The sequence below is a fragment of the Talaromyces proteolyticus genome (assembly GCF_021365285.1).
Source record: "Talaromyces proteolyticus strain PMI_201 chromosome Unknown BGW36scaffold_4, whole genome shotgun sequence".
In the NCBI taxonomy this organism is placed as follows: Eukaryota; Fungi; Ascomycota; class Eurotiomycetes; order Eurotiales; family Trichocomaceae; genus Talaromyces; species Talaromyces proteolyticus.
The window spans coordinates 1,450,044-1,476,180 of NW_025764280.1; the positions used below are offsets into that span (position 1 = coordinate 1,450,044).

The 26,137-nt window shown below is 49.4% G+C and overlaps 5 protein-coding genes across 5 annotated transcripts; 3 read left to right on the forward strand and 2 right to left on the reverse strand.

Moving 5' to 3' along the window:
* Positions 1–1,923: 1,923 nt before the first annotated feature.
* On the reverse strand, positions 1,924–7,097 carry BGW36DRAFT_395670 (uncharacterized protein; the record flags this gene model as incomplete). Its single annotated transcript, XM_046218070.1, has 4 exons — positions 1,924–5,036; positions 5,078–5,733; positions 5,791–6,274; positions 6,344–7,097. 4 exons carry the CDS (start codon positions 7,095–7,097, stop codon positions 1,924–1,926), a joined length of 5,007 nt encoding a protein of 1,668 aa, XP_046074318.1.
* Positions 7,098–10,917: 3,820 nt separating this feature from the next.
* On the forward strand, positions 10,918–14,263 carry BGW36DRAFT_425428 (putative DNA-directed DNA polymerase theta; the record flags this gene model as incomplete). Its single annotated transcript, XM_046220111.1, has 9 exons — positions 10,918–11,814; positions 11,879–12,061; positions 12,111–12,585; positions 12,652–12,823; positions 12,881–13,042; positions 13,097–13,543; positions 13,595–14,015; positions 14,066–14,180; positions 14,232–14,263. The coding sequence occupies 9 exons, from the start codon at positions 10,918–10,920 to the stop codon at positions 14,261–14,263; spliced, it is 2,904 nt and encodes a 967-aa protein (XP_046074319.1).
* Positions 14,264–14,431: 168 nt separating this feature from the next.
* On the reverse strand, positions 14,432–15,379 carry BGW36DRAFT_395672 (PLC-like phosphodiesterase; the record flags this gene model as incomplete). The annotated part of the gene is made up of 2 exons (XM_046218071.1): positions 14,432–14,793; positions 14,851–15,379. 2 exons carry the CDS (start codon positions 15,377–15,379, stop codon positions 14,432–14,434), a joined length of 891 nt encoding a protein of 296 aa, XP_046074320.1.
* A 1,805-nt stretch (positions 15,380–17,184) lies between these two features.
* Positions 17,185–22,032, forward strand: BGW36DRAFT_291786 (putative Golgi complex component; the record flags this gene model as incomplete). The annotated part of the gene is made up of 3 exons (XM_046210871.1): positions 17,185–17,484; positions 17,545–17,980; positions 18,035–22,032. The coding sequence occupies 3 exons, from the start codon at positions 17,185–17,187 to the stop codon at positions 22,030–22,032; spliced, it is 4,734 nt and encodes a 1,577-aa protein (XP_046074321.1).
* Positions 22,033–24,917: 2,885 nt separating this feature from the next.
* On the forward strand, positions 24,918–26,094 carry BGW36DRAFT_395674 (putative endo-1,3(4)-beta-glucanase; the record flags this gene model as incomplete). The annotated part of the gene is made up of 4 exons (XM_046218072.1): positions 24,918–25,118; positions 25,174–25,409; positions 25,459–25,882; positions 25,933–26,094. The coding sequence occupies 4 exons, from the start codon at positions 24,918–24,920 to the stop codon at positions 26,092–26,094; spliced, it is 1,023 nt and encodes a 340-aa protein (XP_046074322.1).
* Positions 26,095–26,137: the final 43 nt, after the last annotated feature.

A 26,137-nucleotide genomic window follows, 5' to 3' on the forward strand; every position in this document is an offset into this window, starting at 1 on the left:
CTGCAAGGCAGAGAAACCAGTCAATGGTGGAATTGCACAGCGATGTCGATCATCATGCAAGGAATCCAATTCCAAGGCGAACCAGCGCCCGCAATTTGTAGGCTGGATGCCGCTAGGCCCCGATGGGCACCCTCGCCGCAATGATCGAACAATCGCCATGATTTCATCAATGCATCAATTCATAAATCCACATTCATTCAGTGATCATCGCCCAATTTTGCTGTGTCAACTAGCTTTAATAACAGTCGCAACTGGATTCCACTCAGTTAGGTCCCAACTCTGCTAGCGATGAGTAACCATTATTGTCAGATAAGAAGCAGTAAAATCATCGTATCAAAGGATGTTAGTGTCAACGACGGCTTAGGTAGTTAGCCCCTTAAGTTAATAATATATATTTGATTAGACGCGGACCTATGATTGCTCCGCTCGTGGATTCATTTTCATTGGAATATTCTCATGCAACCTATATATATCAATTGATATCAGCAAACACGCGGTAGACAACACCAAGTCATTAAATCCCGAAACATTTACCACGCTTTAAAGAAATAAACTCCCCACGAAGCATGCTTCCTAACCAACAAGAACATTGAACAACCCCTCCGAAAGAAAACATTAATTGATCGAATGCACTTGCCCCGCCGAATCGGAATCCGACTAGGCACAAACCAGCCGCTCCGTCAATTGATCGCCGAGTCTCTTTTTTTTATACAGCTATACCTAGCGTAGCGTGCCAGAGAACCGATGAAAGTCCTGGTCAATACTTACCAGTTATCATGAGCAGTCCCAAATAGGAATTGACCATTACTGTCTTTTTACTACCGCCACGCCTGGCAGCGAACTCTCTTATTGGGGTACAGGTACGCAGTTTGGCCCCCAGGTCGCGTTGCACCATTAGTCGGGTTGTTGTCAACTACGTAAGAACGGGTGTGTATGCAGTATGTATGTACCTCGCAACATGTCCTGTCGGTCCATGCCGATCGAGTGAATTTAGTCCTAATATGTAATAAGTAGCTACTAGCTAGTCGTCTCGTTAATGATCCATCAACTGGTGTCGCTGACGATTAGCTTGCGAGAGACGGTGGTACCACCCATATCGCAATACGACGACCAATACTACCACTACGATCACTGCGTAGATTCGAATGTGTTCGAAACTGGACTTGACGTGTGTAAACTTCCAATTGCACCAGGGATTCATCGACATGTCGTGTCTCAGTCAAGTTGCAATATGCATAGTAATAAGCTTTCTGGGGGCCATATGTATATAAGCTCGCTTAGGGACCAGCCTCCCAGTATAACGCGCTGGAAATTTACTTGTAAGACTGTAGAGAACATATGTACATTATCAAGGACATGATTAAAGGTGATCTAGGTTTATTAATGCCCGAGCCCAAGGAATTATGCGATGCATCTGCAGACCTGTTTAGAAAGAGCCTTTGTGTTCTATTTAAAGAATCTTTCTTGTCCCATTGCTACCTGGGTAGTATATTTATAGCTGGCGACTCCTTTGACTTGACCGAACCAGAGATTGCACTTGTCAAAGTTGCTTGGAGATAATCAAATTGCGCCATCTTACTCAAGTACATCGATCGGTTCAATCGATGGAAGAATCATGCTCAACAATAATATTTCCAACATTGAATATGTAAATCGAACCTTCCAAGCAATAATCGTCTACCATGCTTTTTCATCACACAGCCGTAGTCTAGATGGCCAACCTTTTCTTTCAACGCCAGATAATATCCCAATGCCTGTTGCATGCCATGCACCAAATACAAAACACAAATGAAATGTAAAAGACAACCACACGAATGATATTATTATACATGGGGATTTCGTAACAAATCCAACCAACCGAGACTGAATAATTTCAGCAGCCTCGACCAAGTAAAAAAGATTAAAAATAAAAAAAGGATGTGCTCAGGAAAGTAAATTTTTCAAAGATGGACTAGCACTTGCCCCCGTGTTTGCACTTGGTCCACCGGAACTGGAACCAGAAGGATATCGCGCACTATTCGTAGGATGTGTAGATGTTATTGCATGCTCTTCAGAACGGTTTGGTGTACTCGGTAATGAATGGTCGACACTTCCCCTTGACATTGAAGGCGAATGGCCCACCATTTCAACAGGGTAGACTCGGGACGGCGGAGGGGGGTGGCCACCTAGTGCACGAGGCGGTGAGCGATGGACAAGGCTTGTACGGATATCAGGCGGAGACATTGACGTTCCAAACGGTAGACTCGGCGGACCATGTGGCGTAGACAGCGCTGGTGATGCATATGAAGGAGTCGAATACGGATGAGCAGGAGATGGCACAGGAAGCACACCAGGATACGGTCCCGGGGGTGGTGGCGGAAGGTGTGCAGCAGCAGGTGGAGGGCTATGATGTGTATGAGCATGCGGAGGCACTGATGTTCCTGCGGGTCCAGGAAAGCTAGGCAAATGCGGAGGACCACTTGGCGGATAAGGGGGAGGTTGTCCAAAGCCGTTTGTTTGAGGAGCCGAGGTAGGTACTCCATGTTTGGGAAGATGCTCGTAACCGTTATACCAAGCTGATCCAGAAGGTGGCAGTGGCGGTATTTGGGCAGGAGGCTCAGGACGGCCTAATGGCCCTTGCTGAGGTGGATGGCCATGCGATGTATATTGTGGTGTGTAATCCGCCGGTCGAGACGTTGGTAGAACGGATGCTCTGGAGGCATCGTATGGTGAAGGATGCGACTCTGTGGAAGGAGGTGGAATTGGCCTTTTAAGATGGCACTTATGACATTCAAACATCAACTCACTCTCTGTACGATAGTCCCCATTGACATAGGGAACAGAGCCCTGAGACAAAGTGCGCGAATGCAAGACAGTTCCGTTGGTCAAATGGCCCAAGCCATTGGCAGTGATATTGCTTCGGTGAGGATTGTCAACAAGCCACCATCGAGGACTAAAGGAGGTTTTGCAATGAACACAAGCCTTGCTACCTTGCGGACCGGCTGGGGGATGTGCTGATTCTACTGGTGTACTGGTGGAGCTGGGTCCTTGAGTATTATCCTGAGTAGAGCCAGCCCCAGAAGCCCGTCTGTTAACGTGGACTGAGCCATTGCTGGAAAGCGGAGCATTAACGTGTTGTTGAACGTGCGCTGCCTTTCGGACTGTTCCTGTCAGACCAAGGTCTGCTTGTTTGTAGGTTCGCACGTAGAGCGCTAGAGCGTTTAATCCATCATGATCCGTGGGTTCGCTGATGTCATGAACGTCCGCTTGTGCTGCGTGAGATGGACACCAAATGCCAGGAGTAACCGATCCGGTTTCTTCGCCTATTTTCATGGTGGTGATTGACTCTCTGCGAGATCCTTTCACAGGATTCACGTCAAAGCCAAAAAGATAATCAGCCTGAAAGGCACACCCAACATGAAACTTCGCGCTGCAGCCTGGATAATGACAAGAAACACAAGACCCATTCTTAGTTTTGCAAAGCTTGCAGATTTCCTGATAGCGATCACGTGGGATGAGACCAAAGCCTTCTGCGGGCTCCAGTTCCACGGCGTTGCCAAATTTGATCTCAGGGTTCCATAAGGCGCAGTTGACATGCACCCAGTTGTTGCCAACAGTTCGCTTCAATGGTTCTCGGGGACCAGTAGGTTTGCCTACAGCCTCTTGCCTTCGCTGATAGAGTTTAATGGCTTCTGCAACCAACTCTTTTTCTAGCCTTTCCTTTTCCCGATCACGTTCTGTTTTCTTTTTATGATTTGATTTTGGGGCTTCCATCAATTCCTGTTCAGTCACAGCGACAGGACATAGCACGCATTCATATATCGTTGAAACGAGAGGGGTTCGATCGTTGGAGCAAGCATCACAAAGCCATTTCTGGGGATAGATGTCAGGAGCAACCCCATAGCAGCGCTGATGAACAGTGAGCCGACAATCCCTGCAAGAGACGAAGGCATCACTAGTAGAATCCATGCTTTTGCATATTGCGCATGGTAATACTTTCGCTCGAGGAGGTTCTGGAATGATCGGCAACGGCTCAGCCGGCTTTTCGATCGGCTTCTTCTTAGGAAGCGGTTCGACCGAGTTTCTAGCGGAGGTGGTTGCACTGTCCTTTTCGGCTAAAGTCCGGGCCTTTTTCTTGACAGGCTCCGACTGGGTATCAGGTGTTATGGACCCATTGACATTGACCCCTATAGATGCTGCTGTAGCTGCCGTAGTGCTGCTAATGTTCAGAGGCGATTCGTCTGAAACCAGCATTTGCGCCAACATCTCTTCATCTAATTTGCGACGCCAGGCCTTGTTACCGCCTGCTTGAAGTCTCTTGGCTAGTTCATCGACGTCCTTGTATTCAATGGCATATTTGCGCCACATGATAGCACATCGATGACATAGTGCCACTGCAAGTTGGGATCCCCTATCTGCTTTCTTAGATGTGGGCTCAGCAGGGATAGTAGCACCAGGCGTTGTAAGAGGTGCACGGCGCCATTGAGGGGACGAGCGAGTAAGACAGAACTTGCACTGGAAGCCTTTTTTCTTTTCGGTTGCTTTGTCGTTATCAAATGCTGAGTCGTCATGTTCATCGGCAATATCATCGAGTAATTTGGACGACGGATCAGCACGTCTAGCCTCCTTTTTCCCTCGCCGACCTTCATAGCTTCCCCAAATGCGGCGTCCTTCGGTAGTCTTTTTCCACATATAATAATATCGAACAACATGTTTTGTCTCAATATTTCCTATATGTCGTCGAATATTGATCCATTCAGACCCATATTTGGAGACTCCTTCTTCGAAAAGCGCTTTTTGATCTTTATTAAGCTTCGGCTCTTTAAGATCCTTGTAAAGATCGGCCTTCTTCAGTCGTTTCAGAGCAGCATCCACATTATAGCTTTCCGAATAGAGATACTCCAACGCTTTATCCAAGAAATTTGTATGGTACTTTGGAAGACCTCTTTCAGACGCGACTTCCTTAGCTCTGGCCATGTACTCATCGATAAAATTTTCTCGCTCTTCTTGGCTCATTTCAGACCCAGGAGCGTCATCTTCCCCCGAGCGGAAGAAATCTGATTGGCCTCTGGCATTTTAAAAAGTAATTCCGCAGTACGCACCTCTTTTCCATTGACCGGGACTGGTTCGTCTTCGCCTCGGCGAACATACCCTTGAGGTTCATCCATGACCCACGGCCGAGCTAATCTGTCCTGTTTTTCGGCCTCTATGGCAGCTTGCGTTTCTTTGGAGAGTTTATTGGCATTGACCTTGCCTGACCCTTTGAACCTTTTCTTTAGGTCAAGTGGCTTTGCATACTGAACGGGTTGACCAAACCATGGACTAACTATGGCTTGGTGCCGTGTGCCAATACGGGAGCTTGCGCGCGGATAAATTCGGTCGTCATAGTCAAGGGCATCCTCCAACTGACAATGAATTCCAAAATATCGATAGGGCCACATTTTTGCCTGTGCGATTTGTGCAGCTGTTGCAGGTTCGGGCTTCTTTTTCTCATCTGCGGCAGGGCTACTTCTTCCAGTCGCAACGGCATCGATCATAGGCTCGTCATCGTCTTCTTCCGGGAGATCTTCTTCGATATCTGGCAGATTTTCGCCCGCCATGGGTGTATTTCGAGCCTCTAGCTTGCGTTCTTGGGCGCGGCTGCATAAAGCACAAGCCCACGCAAACCCACGCGCCGGCTTTTTTGTCAATTTCGGCCTAACACAATTCATGTGGTAAGTGTGATGGCAAACGGCGCAGTCCACAGATTCAGCGCTAGTATCATCAGTAAAAATTGCGCCTAAAATTTGAGTCTCTAGTTCGTTTTCTTACCTAGCTGCATACAATCCGCATTTGATGCAAGTTTTGACCGCACCAGTCAGCTCTTTTTTGCGGGCGAGCTCGCAAAGAATAAATTTCCAGCGGTCATCCAAGACTTTCTTAACATGTTCGGGCACATTAATCACGTCCTTGGTTGGCACTACTTCATAGTAGCGGTGCATGTATCGATCAAACATCTTGTCATACCAAAATGTATCTTTTGACCGGCGGTACTCATCTAAATTTGAAATCTCGGACACATGCATAATTGAGCATTTGCCGCGCAGCGATGACAATGGACATGGATCGGAATGCATTGATGCAAACACAAATCTGGGGTCTGACACGCTTCGTTGAATGTCTTTGGGTCGATAGTACCAATTTACCCTCACCATTTCCACTGGACCTGAGGAGTTTCCTTTTGCCGGGAGGAATTCCATAATGCGACCCAAGTAGTATGGCTCACCAGGTGGCTCACACACCAAGTAGACATGGTCTAGCAATACATTAGCCTTGATTCCCCTGTGATATTCAACGCTTAAAAAAAGAAATAGTAGAAACCAACCGTTTACTTCTAGAGTAGTACCGTCATCAGCCTTCAGCTTCCCGTTCTTCAATCGGGCGCCGGAGTTTTCAAAGGTCATCATATTAGACAGGCGAAAATTCATCTTATTTTCGGACGCTGAATTGAGCGACCTTTTCGTGGTTCCGTTGGCATTGGCACCGGTTGAGCCTGTGGGCGGCTGTTTTCGCTTCCGTGATGGGGCCGAAGTAGCACCATTCGCAGTGTTGGCTGAGAAGGTCGAAGTTCCCGGGATCATGTCTTTCACTGCGGAGTTGGCATGCACTCCGTTCGCCGCGGCTTGGCCCTTGCGGGTGCTGGCAGCAGGGCCCTTTTCGCTTTCAGTCGCCGCAGGAGAGCTGTTAACACTTGAGGTGGCATTTCGCTTTGCAGCAGTGGTGGGAGCCTTTGCAGTGGTAGGGGCGGGGCTGGTGAGTTCAAAATCCATCTCTATGTCTTCGGCATAGTTTGGCCGCGGCGCCCCGTTACGGCCACGAGAGCGTGTGCTGTAGGGGGCAGCGAGAGAGTCAGGAACCAGCCCGACTTCTGATGAAGACGAATTTGAGGCAGTCATGGGGACCGAGTGAACGGCGTTTACTGGCGGCGCATCCTCTGGCTTTTCAGTCTGTGCGGCCTTGGTTGACAGGGTGGTCTGTCGATTTTTCGCCCGGCCTGTCGGGCTGGCGCTGTTGGCAACAACATCAGACGGTTCAGCCGATGGCGGTAGAGATTCCGTGGACTGTCTGTCCTCGGACATGACTGCGTCCACCTAAGAAATGACAGGAGCCGCGGCTGATCCTTGCATGAAATTTTATACTAGAGCCATGTAAGCACAATGGTGGGAGACGCGAGAGAGAGCGAGATGGGTAATATGGGAAACAAGGAGCACGGGTAATGAATGTGTCAAGAGGTGGCGGGAAGATATAGCGTGACGAGAGACACAGAGTGAGTTGGATGGGGAAGCCCGAGAAGAAGTGTAGCGCGAGAAGGAAAGTGGCGAATGAAGACAGAAGAAAAGAGACGGTATTACTAGTAGGCAGAATAGAGTAAAAAATCCATGCGAAGAAAGAAGGTTGCTGAATGGGAAATGAAACACAGGAGGTAGGTGCACGACAAAGATAGCACAGGCGAGTGGGAACGTCAAGAGTCAAGACGACCCGAAGGAGCAGCAGCTATTGCTCGGTTGATCTGCACAGGCGCGCGTGGAGCGGATACGCGGCAGTGGGAGAGAACACCAAGAATATCAGGAGCAGATGGGGGTGGAGGGGAGGTCCAGCCGCGAGAGGAGGGTGAAGGGGAGAAAGGAAAAAGGTTGAGAGAGAAAGGAAGGGAAAGAAGGGAAAGATAGCGACAGGGGGGGGAGGCCGATATCAAGTAGACAGAAAAGGCGGAAGATCGAGGAGGGGAGAAAAAGTATATGCATACAGTCACGACTTTGGAATCAGATTTGTCCAATAGTGGGAGCGGCGGCAAGTAGAAGCGCAGGGCGGCGGGCGAGTGGATCGCCGCCAGGCCCTTTCTGTGGGGACGGACGACAATGGTAATAATAGCAGGCAAAGGCAGGATAGGATGCAACGCGAAAGAAGCGCAGGGAAATAATGCAGAAGATACTCGTGCAATAGCAGCAGAGGGGGAGAAAGGAAGCGCAGAGCAGAGACAACCAGATCAACGACGCATTCGTTGGTGGTGGTGGTTGTCGTACGTAGCGCAGGGTAATTAGTGGATTGGTGGATTAGTGGATTAGTGTGATATTAGTGAGAAGAAAAGAGGGCGCGCGCGAGAGAACAGCAGAGGTGATGAAGGAAAAATGCGCCCAACCTTTGAGACTCGTTGGATTTGGACCTGAGGAGATCCCGGTCAGAGAGACAGGAAGACCAGGGGCCTGGTCCGGGAGGTGTCGACTTGCCAGCTAGGATGACGATGAGGAGGATGGTGATGGCGATGGCGACAGGCCAGGGACCGTCGACCAGGCGATTGCAGTGCGCCAGGTATCGACGACAAGAGCACAGCCGTCAGCAGCAGAAGTCGCTGGGTAAAGGTGCAGACCCGTCGTGAGGTGGTAATGGCTACGAGTAGATGATAGTCGACGATCAATGATATCGACGCGGCGGCGCGATGGGAGTGGAAGCACAAGAACAAAAAGCCCGCGACAGAACAGACAGAATGCAGATGGATCGGTAGAGATAAAAAGTTGCGAGCCGTGGCACGCGATGCAGAGAGAGTGTGTGATGATGATATGGTCTTGGGGGAGGAGGAAGGAAGAAAATTGACGTGCACCAAGCCAGGAAGGAGAGGAAGAAGAAGCAGTAGCAGTAGAAGAAGAAGATTAAGAAATGTCACTCACTCATGGCTTGCGGAACCAGGAATGCAGCTGCCGAGCCGACGTGGAAGGCGAGCGAGTGGGTTCACCCTCACCACTCGCCGGCGAGCCACCTTTACTTTTTGATTCTTCTTTATTTTTTCACTCTCTACTTCTACGTGCGAACTCCTTCCCTTTCTTCGATGCGGTATTCTGATCCCAGTAGTGGCCCCCTCTACGCTAGTTGATCATGCTTCTGGCAGACAGACATCATGGTATATGTACGACGTTGTGACGACGAGCAAGTCGGCTTGTATGTGTAGCACATTGGGGGATTAGTGCTATAGTAGTTCAGAGCAACAATAAGAATATTAATAACACTAGGCCTGTCTTTCACACGACAGTCAGCAAGGCGCGAATGCTATGATCGTTAGGTCGTTATGGTTCAGGCTTAGTGCATGGCTTGCACGGGGGTCACCAGGCAGATAGACAATTATCGACACGACCTGCATCGAGCCAAGCCATGATGATTGGCACACGCCCAATCAGGGGATCCAGCGCGGACAACCGCAACGGCAAGACGGTTCTTGACTATTATTCTGCGCTTTTTCACCAGGAGCAATAATGGCGGCCTGGGTGGCCAGTGTCGATGGAATAGTGGGTCCACGACGGTATCTTTCTTCGATGCGATTCCTATTCCTATTTTATTTAATATTGTACTATTATTATTGTGTCAAGCTGGTTGTTAGTTGAGTTATTGGCCGTCGATTACGTACAGAGTTGCACTCTTCGTTATTAATATAGAGACAATGCTTGGACGTCAAACAGCAAACGCCTCGAACAGCAGACAATAACATTGAATAATATGAAATAATATTCGACGAAAATCGAAAGTTGAGCATGTCCCACGGCCAGCATAGGACGATCAGCTCCCTGGCGACCGATCGTATAATTAATTACTCATAGGGTGCATGCGGTACGACTGAATCATCATATTAACAACAATCCTCTGAATGGACGCGGTGGTTTAGGCATACTCGACTGCTAGCGCCGGGGCCCTGGCATCCAATGAGTCCGCGCTGGTGCAGAATTTGCTCCGTGTTGGCGGGCCGGCGGCTGTTTTGCCACACAGCCCATGCCATGTCAGTGCTGCATGGCTCATCTTCTAATCCTACCCCCCTGGTGGTGCCTGTCCGGGCCGGGTCGCGAGGCAGCACATAATTAGGAAAATGTATACACGTGAATAAAATAAAATCACTTCGATTGATTTGAATTTAACAGGACTGAAAAAGGCGAAGGCGAAGGCGGAAACAATAATCATCTGTGTCATGTAATCGCCGAGTCAAGGGCTGGCTTGGCCCGAATTGGTAGGTACTTATTCGACGATGCACCCCAGGTAGACGCACGTGACTATGCGCATTCTTAATGCTCGTGTTCTGGGGAGGCTTGATCGTTGTTATTATAAGAGGGCCGTGGGATGGCGTTATATATACAATATTAGTGCATACATGTGTTTGTTTGATGTATACATCACTTGATGCGATAGATTACACGTGACGTTAGGTAGTGGTTGTTTAGTATATATATATATAATCGAGGTATAGACCCGAGGTAGTAGTGCGACAACTTCAATAGACTATTAAATGCGGCAATGGTCATTGACCCAATATTGAAGGTGGCTGGCCGCCCAGAATAGATTAATTAACAGCAACCGGCAATATTTAATATTTAATAAATACGCTGAATCAAAGAACAGAGTCAGCCGTCATACAAAGGATGGAGGGCTGCCAAAATAGCCGTTGGCCGAGAACCACCACTAGCCGGAGACCGGAAGGATCCAAAGTTTAGCATCAATCGTACACAGGACTACGCACTAAACCTATATTACGATTGATTACTTATTATTTATTGCTTTTTTATTCGTCATACGAGGCTCTCTGGGGGCGCAGATCATTTGAATATCAGCAGGAGAATTGAATCACCAGATACCGTATGATGCACTGAAGTTGTTATTAAGAATGCAAGATGTGAATCTGATTGGTGGACCTCCGGGCGCAACGCCTGAGGCTGCAAGGCTGCACCATACAACACAGCAACAGCGCTACCCTCGCACCTGCCGTCGACTACTGTTATTGTTACGACAACGACCTAATTACCTCCACTCTTCACTCTTCCACCATCTTGAGTCTGGAGACTTGCTCGATACTCGCCATGCTTGTCCTCTGAATCCCAGCCACAGACGGAGGGTTTCTCCAGCGCCAGACCAGACCCACGGGCCATGGCATCCGGCCAGCGATTCCAAAGCCATGGCTTCCAAACATCAATGGACACGGCTCGCCAGCAGACCACGACGCTGGTGGGCTTGAAGCGGCCCCACGACTACGGCCACCACAGCGTCGTGAATGTTCATACTGCCCATCAGCATGGTCACCAGAATGTCACGCCGCCCAGCGCAACGCACCGTCCTGCCATTGGAAAGCATGCAGATCGCAGCCAGACCACCACTACTGACAATAGTACTTCTAATAAGAACGGGTTTCTACCAAGACAGCGGCCGGTGGGGTTCGTGCCTGCTTCGGCAGCCACTCACAGCCGTCGCATTACGGCTAGCGCGATTTGCGGGCCTGCGCTGGCCAATCCACAGCCGGCCCCTGCAGCCGTTGCCATTGCTTCTCCTGCTCCTGCTCCTGCGCCTGCGCTGCCTCAGGCTCCGGCCAGCCCGCTTTTGTCACTGCAGCATCCCCGATACGGCCTGCCGCCCGCCCTGGTTGCCAACTTCAAAGCAGTCGGCATCGAAAATGTCTATCCATGGCAGGCTTCCTGTCTGCTCGTCCGCGGTCATCTGACTGGCGAGAAGAACCTGCTCTATTCCGCCCCGACTGGAGCCGGCAAGTCGCCGGTGGCCGATGTATTGATGCTGAAACGTATCATCGAAAATCCCGCCCGTAAAGCCATTATTGTGCTTCCGTATGTTGCTCTCGTGCAGGAAAAGCTAAAGTGGCTTCGTCGCATCGTGCACGATGTCGAGAAAAACCTCGCGGATGAGCCTGGCGCTGCTGCTGCGAAGCCGTGGGCGCGCCTGCCAAAGGAGATCCGCGTTACCGGTTTCTTCGGAGGAAGTAAATCACGTACTACCTGGGCCGATACAGACATTGCAGTCTGCACAATTGAAAAGGTGGGCTGTTATATGGATATCAATTGATATGTAAGAACGGATGCCTGACCCCCCCTCGATGTAGGCCAATTCTTTAGTCAATACTGCCATCGAGGACTGTACCGTCGATAATTTGGGCATTGTAGTGATCGACGAGATTCATATGCTCGATGACAATAGCCGCGGATATCTGCTAGAATTGATGGTTACCAAACTGCTTCTCTTGCAGCAAGATATTCAACTAATTGGCATGAGCGCCACCCTTTCCGTGAGTGCCATCGAAGAAAAACCTGCCATCTAACTAATCTGCTGGACAGAACACGGAGTTGCTTGCGACCTGGCTCCATGCTAATTACCATGCTTCGGACCATCGTCCCGTCCCGATTGAAGAGCATCTGGTGTACGAAAACTGTATATACCAAGCTGCCAACTCCAAGGAATTTTTCCAAACTGCCCCAAAGCTGGATGCTGTTTTACTGCAAGCCTCATTGGTACCATACCGCCAAATCGACAGTTCTCCATTTAAAGAATTGTCCAACGTTACAGCGAATGCTGTGGTGTCTCTAGCCGTCGAAACTGCTATGGCAGGCTATGGAGCCCTGGTTTTTTGTGGTAGTCGGCAGGCTTGTCAGACAAATGCGATGCTCATTAGCGAGACGATGCCGCCACCATCGACATTAGATTCCGAGATTTTGGAAAAGAGACTGGATCTTTTGGCTGATCTACAAAGTCTACCATGTGGTCTGGATCCAGTATTTCAAGCGACCGTAGTCAAAGGCGTTGCCTTTCATCGTCAGTGCCCAACCCGCGACGACTATAGTTGCTGAGTATAAACAGTCGGCTGATCGAGAACTCTAGATGCAGGTTTGACGACTGAGGAGCGTGAGTTGATTGCAGATGCGTACGATCGAGGAATCATCAAAGTCATTGTGGCCACTTGTAGTCTTGCAGCGGGAGTTAATCTTCCCGCTAGGCGGGTCATCATGCAAGGTGCCCGCATGGGACGCGACCTAGTTGGGCCGGCATTATTGTATGTTTTCTCGTTGGGCCTTTGTTTTGAAGTACGTACTGCGACTGACGGAAATAGACGGCAAATGCGAGGCCGCGCTGGGCGTAAAGGAAAGGATATCGTTGGGGAAACGTATCTTATTTGTCAAAAATCAGATTTGGAGGCTGTTGCTGAACTTTGGGATGCTGAAACTCCTGCTATTGAAAGCTCTTTGGCACAAGACAATAAAGGAGTGAAACGGTTGGTGAAATCAACTTGTCCGGGACTTATGCATCTTATGCTTATTCTTTCTAGAGCCCTTTTGGAAGCGATCGCCACTCGCTTAGTGTCTGGCCGCGAAGCGATCGAGGAGTACATGAGTTGTACACTTTTGTATAGAACATCCGAATTGGCTCAGTTATCAAAATTGACCCGAGACAGTCTACAAGAATTGGTCGACTCTGAACTTGTATATCTGCGTGAAGATGATTCTTACGCGCCGACAAAACTCGGGTCAGCCGTTGTCGCCTCGTCTTTCTCGCCTGATGATGGCATCTTTATTTATGAAGAGCTCACACGGGCTCTAGAAGCATTTGTCATGGATGGCGAAATGCATATATTCTATATGTTCACACCGCTCACCGTGGCTATGAACACAACTATAGACTGGGTCATTTTCCGAGATCAGTTGGATGGTTTGGATGAGAGTGGCATCCGGGCGCTGCAGTTTGTTGGTGTTCAACCAGGGTTTGTGAACAAAATGTACGTTAAAACGCCTTCCGTTTCAACCAAATTACTAACTGTCTCCCGCAGGGCACAGAGTGGGGGCTCTCTCAGAGAAGAGAATTCCGCGCAGCTACAACTGACTCGAATATACCGGCGTGCCTATACAGCGTTCCAACTTCGAGATTTGAGCAACGAAGTACCTCTATCCACAATTGCGAACCGATACGGAACCTCTAGGGGTGTCATCCAAACCCTAGCCCAGACCTGCCATGGATTTGCCGCAGGTATGGTCAAGTTTTGCCAGAGAATGGGGTGGGGTATGCTGGCGGTGGTGCTTGATCATATGCGAGACCGACTTCAAGTCGGTGCACGAGACGATCTACTTGAAATGGCCCAGGTGACCTTTGTTAAGAGCTGGACCGCAAGATTACTATGGGAAAATGGCTTTCGTAGTGTTAGAGCTCTGGCAGAATCTGATCCTCAGGATATTGTTCCTGTTTTGTTGATGGTGAGTAGAGAATTTCCCTCCTCTATGTCCTGGAACTTACTTTGTTTTAGAATCGGCCGCGAAAAACCGAGAACTATCAAAATCCTGAAAAAGAAGCTGAGCGCTACGCTGCGAAAATCCGGCATAAAGCAGAGGTTATTATCGCGTCCGCGAACAAGATTTATGGTAAGTTTATTTTTGATATAACCGTCACGTGTTTCTAACTTGAATTTGCAGAGCGGGAAATGCAAATAGAAATAGATGAGTGACCCTGCTCTGGTTAGGCCCCAGACTTGAAGATTTTAATACAGGGTGATTTGTTATATATATCTATATGACAATATGTATTCCGAATGCTCTACCTATACATCTTAAAATACCAACACATGCTCATAAACCATCGCATTACTATTCAGACGTGCACCCATATACCTAGCTTAGAATCCGTTGAGCGCGTTCTGGGCATCAATAACAGCACCCTTGTCAGTGAAATCCACCAGCAAGACATTAGGCAAACGGTCGTACTGGCTGTCGCAAGAGGCAGCCTGCGCACCAATGCTGCCATTTCCGGAAGCCGCATTTGTAGTACCAGCAGCATCGCGGTCGGGCACCTTGGCGCCGAGAATATCGACGTCGAGGAAGTGGTTGACGATGTACATGAGGCTATCGGGGCTGGCGCCGGCGGGCCGGTCAATGCTGCAGTTGGAGAAAGATGGGTCAGTGACGTCGAAGGGGGTCTCGAAGTAATACTGGAATTCATCGAGGATGTAGGGCACGCTAGACATGTTTGCACCGTAGTCTATACAGCCAATCAGGGTTAGTACTGAAGACATGGATAAGAGACCAGGGAGCGCACCGAGGAAAGCAATGGCGCGTGTTCCGTTGTTGATCAAATCTTGTAGAGTAGGCCATTGATTTATGGGCAGGACATCTGGGCTGGTTGGTGGGATGTAGAGGTATGGCTGGATACCGCTGCTGTTGAACGACGAGGCGAAGTCGTCAATGGCAAGGTTGTCTCCGTTGGTGACGAGTAGAGTGACAACTTCGTTGGGATTTGCGTCTAGCCACGTCTTCACGGTTCCAAGGAAATCGGACAAACTGCCAGCATCCTCGAGGATGCAGCTAGTATGGCACATATCGAGAGTACCATCGTCATTCTTGTGCGTTTGTCCCTGTAGGAAGCGAATGCCGAACTCGAGCTGAGCAGTGATGTTGAGGTTCTGGTTGTCGGATAGGCCGGAGCCAACGAATGGCGAGTCGTGCGCTCCAATGAATGTGATATTGGAGTATGAGCGATCACAGTATTCGCTGCGTCCATTGCACTGGGCTGCAGCAAACGGGGCGAGGGCAGCCGCCGATAGCAGGGCAAGGCGTTGCATGAACATCTTGACTGAAGAGTGGCGGTACGACTAGCTTGATGGGACTCTAGCACTCTAATCCTCTGCACAGGGAGGGGTTGATCATCGACTGGGCTGGAGCCTGGCGATTGAAAAGAGGATTGCAGCATTCTGGGAGAAGCAGCGCAGACTAAATAATAATAGTATTCGAGTACCACCACCACTAGGAATGATACTGGCCCCGATGCTTGGACAAATCGAGCATGGCATGTTTGCCATTACGGTCGCAATTAAGCATGACATCCTTCTCCTAGGGTGCGATGCGTGGATCGGGGCGACCGAGTGACAGAACCATGACTTTTGGCTGGGCAAGAGATAGGCCGCGGCTGGATGGGGTTTAAGGAATCATCAGATCGTCGGATCAGCACATTAGGGGCTCACTCTAATCTCAGAGAAATGGAGCGGACCCGATGACAGAGCCACAGGATGCTACCCAAAGTCGAAAGCGAGAATATGGCTTTGACGACGCATGGGCCGAGTCTGTCATGAGGATTGGCCCGCGCTCCCTGTAGATACTAGAATCGCATAGTTAGTAGTAGTGCTAGTCGGGCATTGGATGCTGGCTAGGTTTGCAACGATAAGAATAGCTCTTAACAAGCCATTGACATTGCGATCGTTATTCCTGCTGTTATTATTGGTATCATTAGTGCTGTTAGTATTCTGACCAGCAAGCCACGACAGGAACATGAGCATGACTCGCTGGATGTTCGAGAAACGGACCCCATGAAGGCATCAGGCGGGCCAGCAGAGGGGCTACACCACGCTGTGGGGAGCCAAGAAGCCGTGGACGATGGCCGTTCGGTATGAGCCGTGCCAACACCCTAACTTAACAGGCTAACGATGAGTCCTGCGTTCCTGCACTAAGGGGTAACTAAGTGTTTCTCCTGTGTGCGCTAGGATTCTGGATACAACCCTTCCAGTCCCAACTCGTCTATCTCATCGATTAATATGGCCATGATGTTCGCTATGACACCTCCTATTATTACTATCGCATGGCCTATACACGCCCATCGGAGCTAGAGCCGGTATAGTTGTTTTTGTGACAGTTTGGTTGGTTGCCGAAGATGCTGTTTGAAAGGCCAGAATCGGATCAATCGCAACCAAGCAGGAGACGGAGACGTCGGACTCAATGCTAACCTCCTACATATTCAGGTACCGTTTCCCCGATAAGTGGACACGCCTGGCAGCTGGGTAGCCCGAACCCTGCTAGAGCAGAAAATTGAAAGTATCAGAATCTTCTCGATCACCGACATCAGTCGATGAAACGGCTGTCTGTTCCTTCGGCTCGCATCTAGTTGTGTTGTAGTCCGAGTCACATCGTAGAACAGAGCTGCTGATTCCTGCGTCCATTGAGATAAAAAAGACGCAAGGGAGTAGAAAGAAGCACGCCATATAAATAATGCATAAGTAAATAAATATGTGAGAGAACCCGGGTGGCTGAAAGCGGATGTGGCTGGTGAGCCCAAAGGCGGTGGGCGGTGGGTGGCAGAACCGGCCTATCCCGTTAGCAGGCAGCAGCAGCTCGTTATCAACACAACAAACCCAACCTCAACCTCAGCAAGATCCTGCGACCAGTCTTGGGTGCAAGCTGCCCGTTGTCGCAGACTCACAAAAACGCGGTCTTTTGTCGCATTACCACCACGATTGGCAAGGGCCCCAGCCGAATGTACGGCCGTATCAACTCCGCACCAACCACCGCGCCATAGCACCACGAGCTCGGGAACTCACCGGGTTTGCAACAGTCGCCTCTCTAGTACGTCTTTCGAAGCGATGAACATTCAGGGATATTGCCGATGAGCTCCATGAATGAGGGGAATGATGATGGCGCCCGAGAGGATGAGCTTGACCTCGGTCAGGAAGACGCAGACTTGCCTGCCCGCGCCAATGGACATCCTGCCAACCACCTAGCAACAGATGACGTTGAAGAGCCGGAGTCGGCCCAGGACGGTGATTTACCCACAATACTTGCGGACGCCGATGAAACGAAGAGCCAAGAGGATATCATCGGGGAAGCTTCCTCACAGCTGCTGGCCCGAGTCGTTCAGAGCACAGAAGAGACGTCCTCACTACCAGACGATACCCCATCCCTCCACGTGAGTCTAGAATAGCAAGCCCTCCCCCGTGCGTATTCTCCATTTGTACTAATTTAATAGGGCTCTCTGCGCTCATCGCCTAGCAGCAGTGCTTTCCTCCTGCGGGAGTCGTCAACATCAAGCCCTGTCCCGGCCCATCGTCCATTCGACCTTCGTTTTCAGTCCAGACTATCGTCGTCGTCATTCAGCAGCCCTCGACTGTCATCCCCATTTGTGTTCAACAGCCATTCCCGTAACTCGTCTTTCGCCAGTCAACCCTGGTCTGGTGCGGCTGATGTCGAGAACGAACCACCACAAGCTCCCTGGGAAGTTGTGAGGTGGACAAAATTACGTAAGATTGGCGGACAGTCATTTTCAGAGATCGGTCGACGAAATTTCGGACAACCTACTTGTATATCAATCTCAACAACAATTGTCTTAGGTACTTCGAAAGGCGTGGTTCTCGTTTTCGATTACCAGCAGAACCTGAAGATTATTATTGGCCCTGGAACTAAAGGTTCGTAAAAGTGAATTGTCGGACATGTGAACTCAATTTAACACCAGTGTGTAGCCGTTGAAGCCGGCGCTGTTACATCGATTGCTGTATCTGCAGATCATTCGACTGTAGCCGCAGGTCATGCATCCGGCGAGATCTTCACCTGGGAAATCTCCCGAGCTGCACGACCCTTCCTCCATATTCCGCCAATACAGCTTCGTCAGCGTGAAGACCTTGGTGTTGATGGCCATATCGCAGGCGCTTCTGTCCTCCACCTGGGCTTTTTAGGCACCAGACGTACTGCCCTAGTCTCTGCGGACGACCGTGGCATGGCCTTTTCCCACCTAGCTACACGAGGCATGGGCGCAGTAGGAAGAACGGTCAAAACAACAAGGATTCTAGGTCGATATCCCGATTCTTCACTGCAGAATAGCCGTCCTCGAAAACCCAGTTCTGTACTGGCTTTCTCACCTCTGCCTCTAGGAAATGTGGACCAACCAACGGACCGCTTGGGTTTGGTTGCCATGCTTACCCCATATCTTCTTGTCATTGTGTCCACGACCCCCGTCGCACAAACACAGTACAAATCACCGCGCCCGAAAGAAATCGGAACCCATAACGTCATGAGTGCAGCATTGGCCTGGTTCCCGGCAATCAGGTTGAAAGGGAAAGACGATATTTCGCAGACAAAACTTGTATATTGTTGGTCGAATGTGCTGACCGTGCTGGAAGTGCTAGAATCCGAATCTGATGGGGGTTCGACCAAGGACCGCCCCCCTGTCCTTGAATTCCGTCCTAGAAGCCGGTGGAGGGCCAATGAAGCTATCGTCGCCGTACAATGGCTGAGTCGTTCGGTCATGGCTGTCCTGACCATTACACAACAGTTGCTTATTCTAGAGGACAAAACATTACGAGTAACCGATTCATTTGATCTTTTGCACAAGCATATATACCATAGCGATTTATTTTCGTCTCAGTTGCATTCATTGGTCGAACAGTACGATGAAAATGATACCTCAATGCATGGAGTGGTTGCGGATGCCTTTTCCCACAGTTTGAAAGCCTATAAAGGCCGTTTATTCCTCTTGGGCTACAATGACCTGTCCGTAGGAAGTCTGTCTAATTGGGCCGATCGGCTACTTGCCTACATGGAGATTGGGGATTTCGTTGCAGCAATCAGACTGGCGACCTCATATTACCAAGGTGATGCAGAGAAGCTCACTGTCGGCTTGCCAGAAGAGGATGATTTACGGCATTCCGTCGTAGGAGAAAAATTGCTCGAAATGATATCGGCTTCTCTCAGGTTCGCTTTTGGACGGAATCAGGAAGCAAGCGCTGAGAGAGCTCAGAATTCGCAACTAGAAGAACTTGCCGAAGCTAGCATCACAGCATGTACCTGTATAGAGGACTATGATTATCTATGGGATGAGTTATATGACTGGTACGAGGAACATGATGCTGAAGGCATCTTCTTGGACGTTCTTGAGAAATTCATCAGGGAAGGACAAGTGAAAACTATCCCGCCAACAGCATTCAAAGCTCTTATAAATTACTATTCGGCCCATCATACTTCAAGTTGGCTCGAGGAGGTAATCTGCCTCCTTGACCCTACCACAATGGACATTGAACAGGTGACCATATTGTGCAAACAGCACAACCTTTATGATGCCTTTATTTATGTCTGGAACTGCGTTCTCAGAGATTACATTAGCCCCTTGGAAACCCTGCTCGAATTCGCAATCGGCGTGATGAGATTAAATGCAAATGGAAATACCGAAGCATATGTTGGAACAAGCGACTACAACAATGCGATGAAGATGTTTCCTTATTTCTCATTCATCTTCACAGGTCGTATCTATCCAACGGGCGAGGAAATGAGTGAAGATGTTGCTACTATATCGAAGACATTGTTATACACATACTTATTTTCAGGGGGCGTTTTTTCATCGCCAAATCATAAAAACTCTCTTAGTGCCCTTCAAGTGATACTGAAATTCGACTCGTCCAGTTTTATGAGCATGCTGAACGAAGCGTTTGAAGACAGTTTTTTAAATCATTCATCCGATCTAGCAGACGCAGACCGTGTACAAGCATCTACATCACAACGCTTGACAATGAATCGGCAATACATTATCAGCATCTTGCTTGATGTCATGGACAGTCCCGATTATGGGCCACTGGAGACTATATATTTGGATATGTTTATTGCGCGAAACCTGCCAAAGTACCCACAATATATCTTACTATCTGGAACCACGCTGCACCAGGTTCTTGAACGCCTCTGCCAATGTCCGAGCGAGGAAATGGCAGACGATTGCGAATTAAGCGTGGAATATTTATTATCAGTTTACCATCCGCATGATATTCAAGGCTTGATTCCCCTTCTTCAGAAGGCACAGTTCTTCCGCGTTCTCAAATCCACTTATCGTGCAGAGAAACAGTTTCCCGACCTCATTCTCACTTACCTCCAAGACACAAGTGAGCGGGATTTGGTTTTCAAATGCATCCGTGACTGTCTACGATCAGGAAGTGGACTTAGCAATAAGCAGCAACGTGAAGTCATCCAAGTCATTAAAAACAATGCTGGTCAACTGGCGCTTATCAATGTATCGGAGGCTGCGCGCACAATACATGAAGTCCTTCCGTCTCTCCACACAACCTTCTTGGACTCGTTAAAGGGGGATGACTACAAGCAATTTCACTATTTGGCAACACTTTTGGAACCGGAAAACTACAACCAGAAAGCGAAAGTCGCACCTGCAGAATTAAATAGTCCGATGGTTGAACAATATGTGAACCTGCTTTGTAAGTATAATCGGTCTCACGTGGTAGAATATATAGAAGCGCTGCGCGTCAACGAGTTGCGCTTGGAAACGGTTCTTCCATCCATGGAAACCAGTGGTGTTGTAGACGGAGCTGTTGTCTTGTTAGCACGGCAAGGCCAACTACGCCGGGCCATGGATCGCCTTTTGGCTTACCTTGGTACCCTAGAGTCAGGACTTGTTGGAATCCTCCGCAGCGCAGATGAAGCCCCTGATTCTGCCGGTACAGCAGAGGCCGTGAGGGACTTTCTTGACAGCATAGAGAAATACTCAGGGATAGGAATATGGCTGTGCCAGGGACAAACAAAGACTTCCAAACCATCGCAAAACGGAATTGCACGAAACGGCAAGCGGGTATCCATTACTCTACAGCAGCCTCTTACGTTTGAGGAGGAGTTATGGCTAGATCTTATTGACGCAGTGGTGCGGATCTCACGGAGTACGTCGTCGTTATTATATAAGGCTTCTCTCCCCGAGGATTCCAAATGGACGTTAGGGGACGAGAAAGACAGCACAGAAATAGGCATTGCGTTCCGCCAATTGATACAGAGAGTCTTCACTGCACTGCTGAGCTGCACAACTACCGTCGGAGGACCTCCATCTTCGGCAAGCACAGAGGTGTCTTTCCTGCGTGTTCTCCGGGCTTTCCTCTCTCGCGCCGCAAGCTCATCGCCCTCGCTGTCTGAATTACGAACAGTGCTTGCATCAGTCTTCTCTACCTATACCTATGAAGAGTCCCTTTTATCGCTAGCCAATGGTATGCTCGATAAGGACTTATTCGTCCACGTGGATGAAGTTACTAAATTGCGTCAGCGCGGATGGCGTCCGCGAGGTCAAGTTTGCGAAATTTGTCGCAATCGCATTTGGGGCCCTGGTGCTGGGGCGTCGATATGGGCTGCATGGGAAAGGAAACGGGCCGTGGTGGATAAGGAAAGGGCCCGCAAGGCTCTGGAGGATGATAGCCCGCTTGTTAAAGGCAAGGAACCTAGCAAAGTGGAGGAGGAAGTCAATCTCACCGTCAGCAGTAGTAACACGATAGATGAGGGGGATGATGAACTTTCCGATGACCGAGCTCTTTCGAGTCACAAGGCACAGAGTCACACCGGGCCGGTAGTGGTCTTTGCCTGTCGACATTTATGCCACCGTGGGTGTCTCCTGGACAGAAAGGCAGGTGAAAATGGCTCTGGACATCTTACATCTTCTCTCAAGCACGACGCCAATTGGGGACTTGCTTGCCCGATATGTACATAACTACCTACACCTGTTTCATGGCTAATTTAAGACCGGTATATGGACGAAATTAACACACGATATTGTATATAGCATCACATGACCTTAGTTGACACGATCTGTTGGCCTGTTGTTTAGCACGACCCGATATCATTTACAGGAACTTGCTGACATTCAATCATTTAATGATGCCAACATTTCCTGACAGATTGCCGACTTTATCTGGTTAGACTCAACAGCTCCCCGATTTCAAAAGGGAAACTGGTGAAGGTATTCCGATTTAATGTTACTCAGTCATCGGACACCACGACGATTGTACATGTAATATTAAATAAGGTTGGAGATTGTTATATTTGGGATTGTTTACCTGTCATCCAGGATCCAAACTCTGGTGAGCAAGACGAAGCGAAAGATTTAACGAGAATCTCGGCCATCAGCAATTGCAGCTAACAAGCTTGTATACTAGAAAGGGTATAGCTACCGGGCTACTGAGAACGTACTCAGTTACCAGTACCAATTATTCGTTGCTCTTATCCAGTAGTAGAGAGGCATGCTCTCAATGGCATACTACATAGTAAACGAGCTAACGCAAAGGATTAACCGACAAAGACCCGTGGAGGGTACTATGGAGCAGCCCAAATAAGAAATTGGTCGCGCTCAAATCTCCGAGCGGGCAGAAATGCGACCAAGTGCTGGCCGCGAAAGCTATACTAGCATAGCGATGCAACGTGGAGGCGAGGATCACCAAGCATCATGTGCTTGGGGATTTTTTGGTCTGTCGAAAAGGAAAGAAAAGCAAAGCCAGATCTTGTTCAAGACTCATCTCCGTGGCCTTTCCACAAAATATAACCATGATCAATATAAAATAACGAGAGTCATTGTGCGTCGTGTCTTGTATAGTCCAGGCGCGGTGATTGGCTGGGCGGTGAATCACGGGCAAAGTCAACCAGAGCAATGGCAGCCAATCAGTAGCGCTTTGCGGAGCGTTGTGGATGGCGCTAAGCCAGCCGACGTCGCAATACAATCAACTTAAGTAGTTACAGTGCACATACACTACACACTACAATTACACTCTTGTTAATGTTAATGCTGCATTGATTATCAGTACAGGCAGGAACCGGTGCATGATGTGCAGGAATGGCCCTGGCCTGTCCTCGGTCATACATAATCAGGTAGTACACGGCCATGGTGGCTGGACGAAGTACCACATTCTACTGCACTCGCTGGGTCTAGCTGTCAGTGGCGAGCCAGCCTCATCTCGCACGGCCGAAGCGAGGGAGGGCGACGACAATCACTTGCGCGATTATTCAGCTGGATGTTCGATGGGCAAATGGCACGACAAAATAATGGGATGGCCAGATGCGATGGAGCAGCGTTTTCATCTTTAAATACTATTCGCGCGGTCTCTCTCTTCGCCTCTGCATGATCTCTGCTTGCCTCTGCATGATCATCGGCAGTAACTTAGTCAGTACTAGAGAGTAGTGAGATGAAACGCTAGGGCTGTCCAACAGGCCAACCGTGGGTCGTTCCGGGTGCCTTGGACCCACAATAGCTTAGTTTAACGCTAGTCCGTTTGGGTTTGCTCGATCAATCAAGCGTTGAATATTTTATCAACAGTCAATAATCATAATCATTATCATTATCATTATTATTACTGTTGCAAGCATTAATAACGATACTAACGTCGAGACCGGCCTCAGAGTAGCCTTGTTTAGTTTATGCTTATAGTAGGGTGGTATATAGCATAGGCTAGACTATGAAGATCATATACCGCTATTAACTATGTGTTCACTCTGCCGTGCTTATCTTTCCAGGATTACATATCAATTGTACACATGGACACCCATTCTACTCTTAGTCACTCCTCATTTAGTCTATTCAGTATCCTATCTTTATGCTGTTTGGGTATTTCTGTATCTAAGAAATTCTGTTTTTAAGTATTGCTGTGTTTCTGTGTTTCTGTGTTTATTCCATTACAGAGTGTCGATCCTCCAGCCACACCTGGTTCTGGTGTGACCGATCGTGTTTGAGATGGCGGCTGGCGCTGCAGGGGGGCCTGGCTGATTGGCGGCGCAGCACGACGGCGCTAAAGATGATTCATCACCCGAGCCAGGCTAGTCCAGAGGCACAATCCAATAATAGCAGCGGCCCAGCCAGTTCCTGGGCCCAGCGCCAGCGCTAGTGCTGGCGCGGTCATCGTAACCGATCCATGATCCTATCTGCTGCAACGCTCTTTCCTAAGCCAGTCAGCATACTCAGCACCTATCTCGTTCTCCTTCTCCTCTCTAGATTGGACTCTCGCTGCCGCCGGATCGTCGGTCTGGCCTCCTGCTTTTCTTGCCTCTGGTGTGCGCTGAACTGATAAGATGCACGCCCCAAAATATTATCCGTCTATCGCTGTTTCATGCGGCCGGCCCACTCGCCTGCGTTTCGACTGTTCCGCCCGCCATGAGCACCCAATGCCGTCGTTCATGCCACTTCTGCACACTATGATTGTCCTGCGTACGACACTGCCTCTGTGGGGTAGTCACCGAGCAGTCATCCTGTTCTAGCTCATCCGTAGCCGCCAACGTGCCATCCGGGCCATACTGTTCCTATTCGTCAACCCCCCCTAACCTGATGCTGCTGTTATAAAGTCTTGCAGTCTGCTCCTGGCCCTCCTCACAGACCCTTCTTTGCTTCCTTCATCCTCCACCTGAACAGCCACTGCCAGCAGTGTCCCACCCCCCAGCCTTTCACTTTCCTTTAGAAGAGCTTGAGCCTGGTGCTCAGATTCATTCAGTCCTTTCAGTCCACAGGAACTCATTCCTCGTCCTCCATTCCTTGAACCCCTACGGTCTATATTGGATTTCGATCCGTTGACACGTTTCGAACCCAACATTCCTTCAATCTGATCAAGATTCAAGATGCGTTACTCGACTGTCTTCCAACTTGCGGCCCTCGCCGAACTCGGCAGTGCCTACAAGCCTCACGCCGGCCACCGTGTCTCCCACGACCACAAGCTGCACAGCCGTTTATCTGCCGGCGGTCCCTCCAACGGTAGCTACCAGCTGACCGACAACTATCCAACCGGCTTGGACTTTTTCTCCAAGTTCAGCTTCTTCACTGTATGCCCCGACACTTAGCAAACAGTTCGGAAAGCACCATGCTGACTGAACATAGGACGCTGATCCCACCAATGGATATGTCACCTATGTTGACCAGGACACGGCCTCTAGTGCCGGTCTGATTGCTGCTAAAGGTAACGGTACCTACATCGGTGTTGACAGCACCAATGTTGCTTCAGGCAGCGGCCGTCAGAGTGTCCGTCTGACTAGCACTGCCACCTACAACGGCGGTTTGTTCATTTTGGACTTGGCCCACATACCTGGATCTAACTGCGGCTCCTGGCCTGCCTTGTAAGCTACCCATTGGGGACATGATACATGAATTTTCTAACTTGACTAGTTGGACCGTGGGCTCCGACTGGCCCAACAATGGGGAGATCGATATCATCGAGGGTGTTAACCAGCAGAGCGGTAATGCCATGACCCTACACACCAACAGTGGATGCACCATCAACTCCGGCGGCTTCTCGGGCTCCCTGTCCACCAGCAACTGCGATGTTAATGCTGCTGGTCAGGCAAACAACGCCGGCTGCGGTATCGACTCATCCGACACCACCTCATACGGTGACGGATTCAACAGCAATGGTGGTGGTATCTACGCCATGGAGTGGACTGATCAGTTCATTCAAATCTTCTTCTTCGACCACGTCAATGCTCCTTCCGACCTAACCAGCGGTTCCCCCAACCCCGCCGCTTGGGGCCAACCTGCCGCCCTCTTCGACGGTGACTGTGACATCAACTCTCACTTCCAAAACCACAATATCGTATGTTTACTTGCCGCTGTCCCTCTCGATCATCAACTAATTCGTAACAGGTCTTTGACATCACCTTCTGTGGTGCTTGGGCCGGCGCTGTCTGGAGCTCTGGATCTTGCGCCAACTTGGCTGGCTCGTGCAACGACTACGTCCAGAACAACCCTAGCGCTTTCCAGTCCTCTTACTGGCAAGTGAACTCCCTCAAGGTGTACTCCCGCTAGTAAATCTACCGACAAATAACAGCAAAATAATTTCTTGTATCTA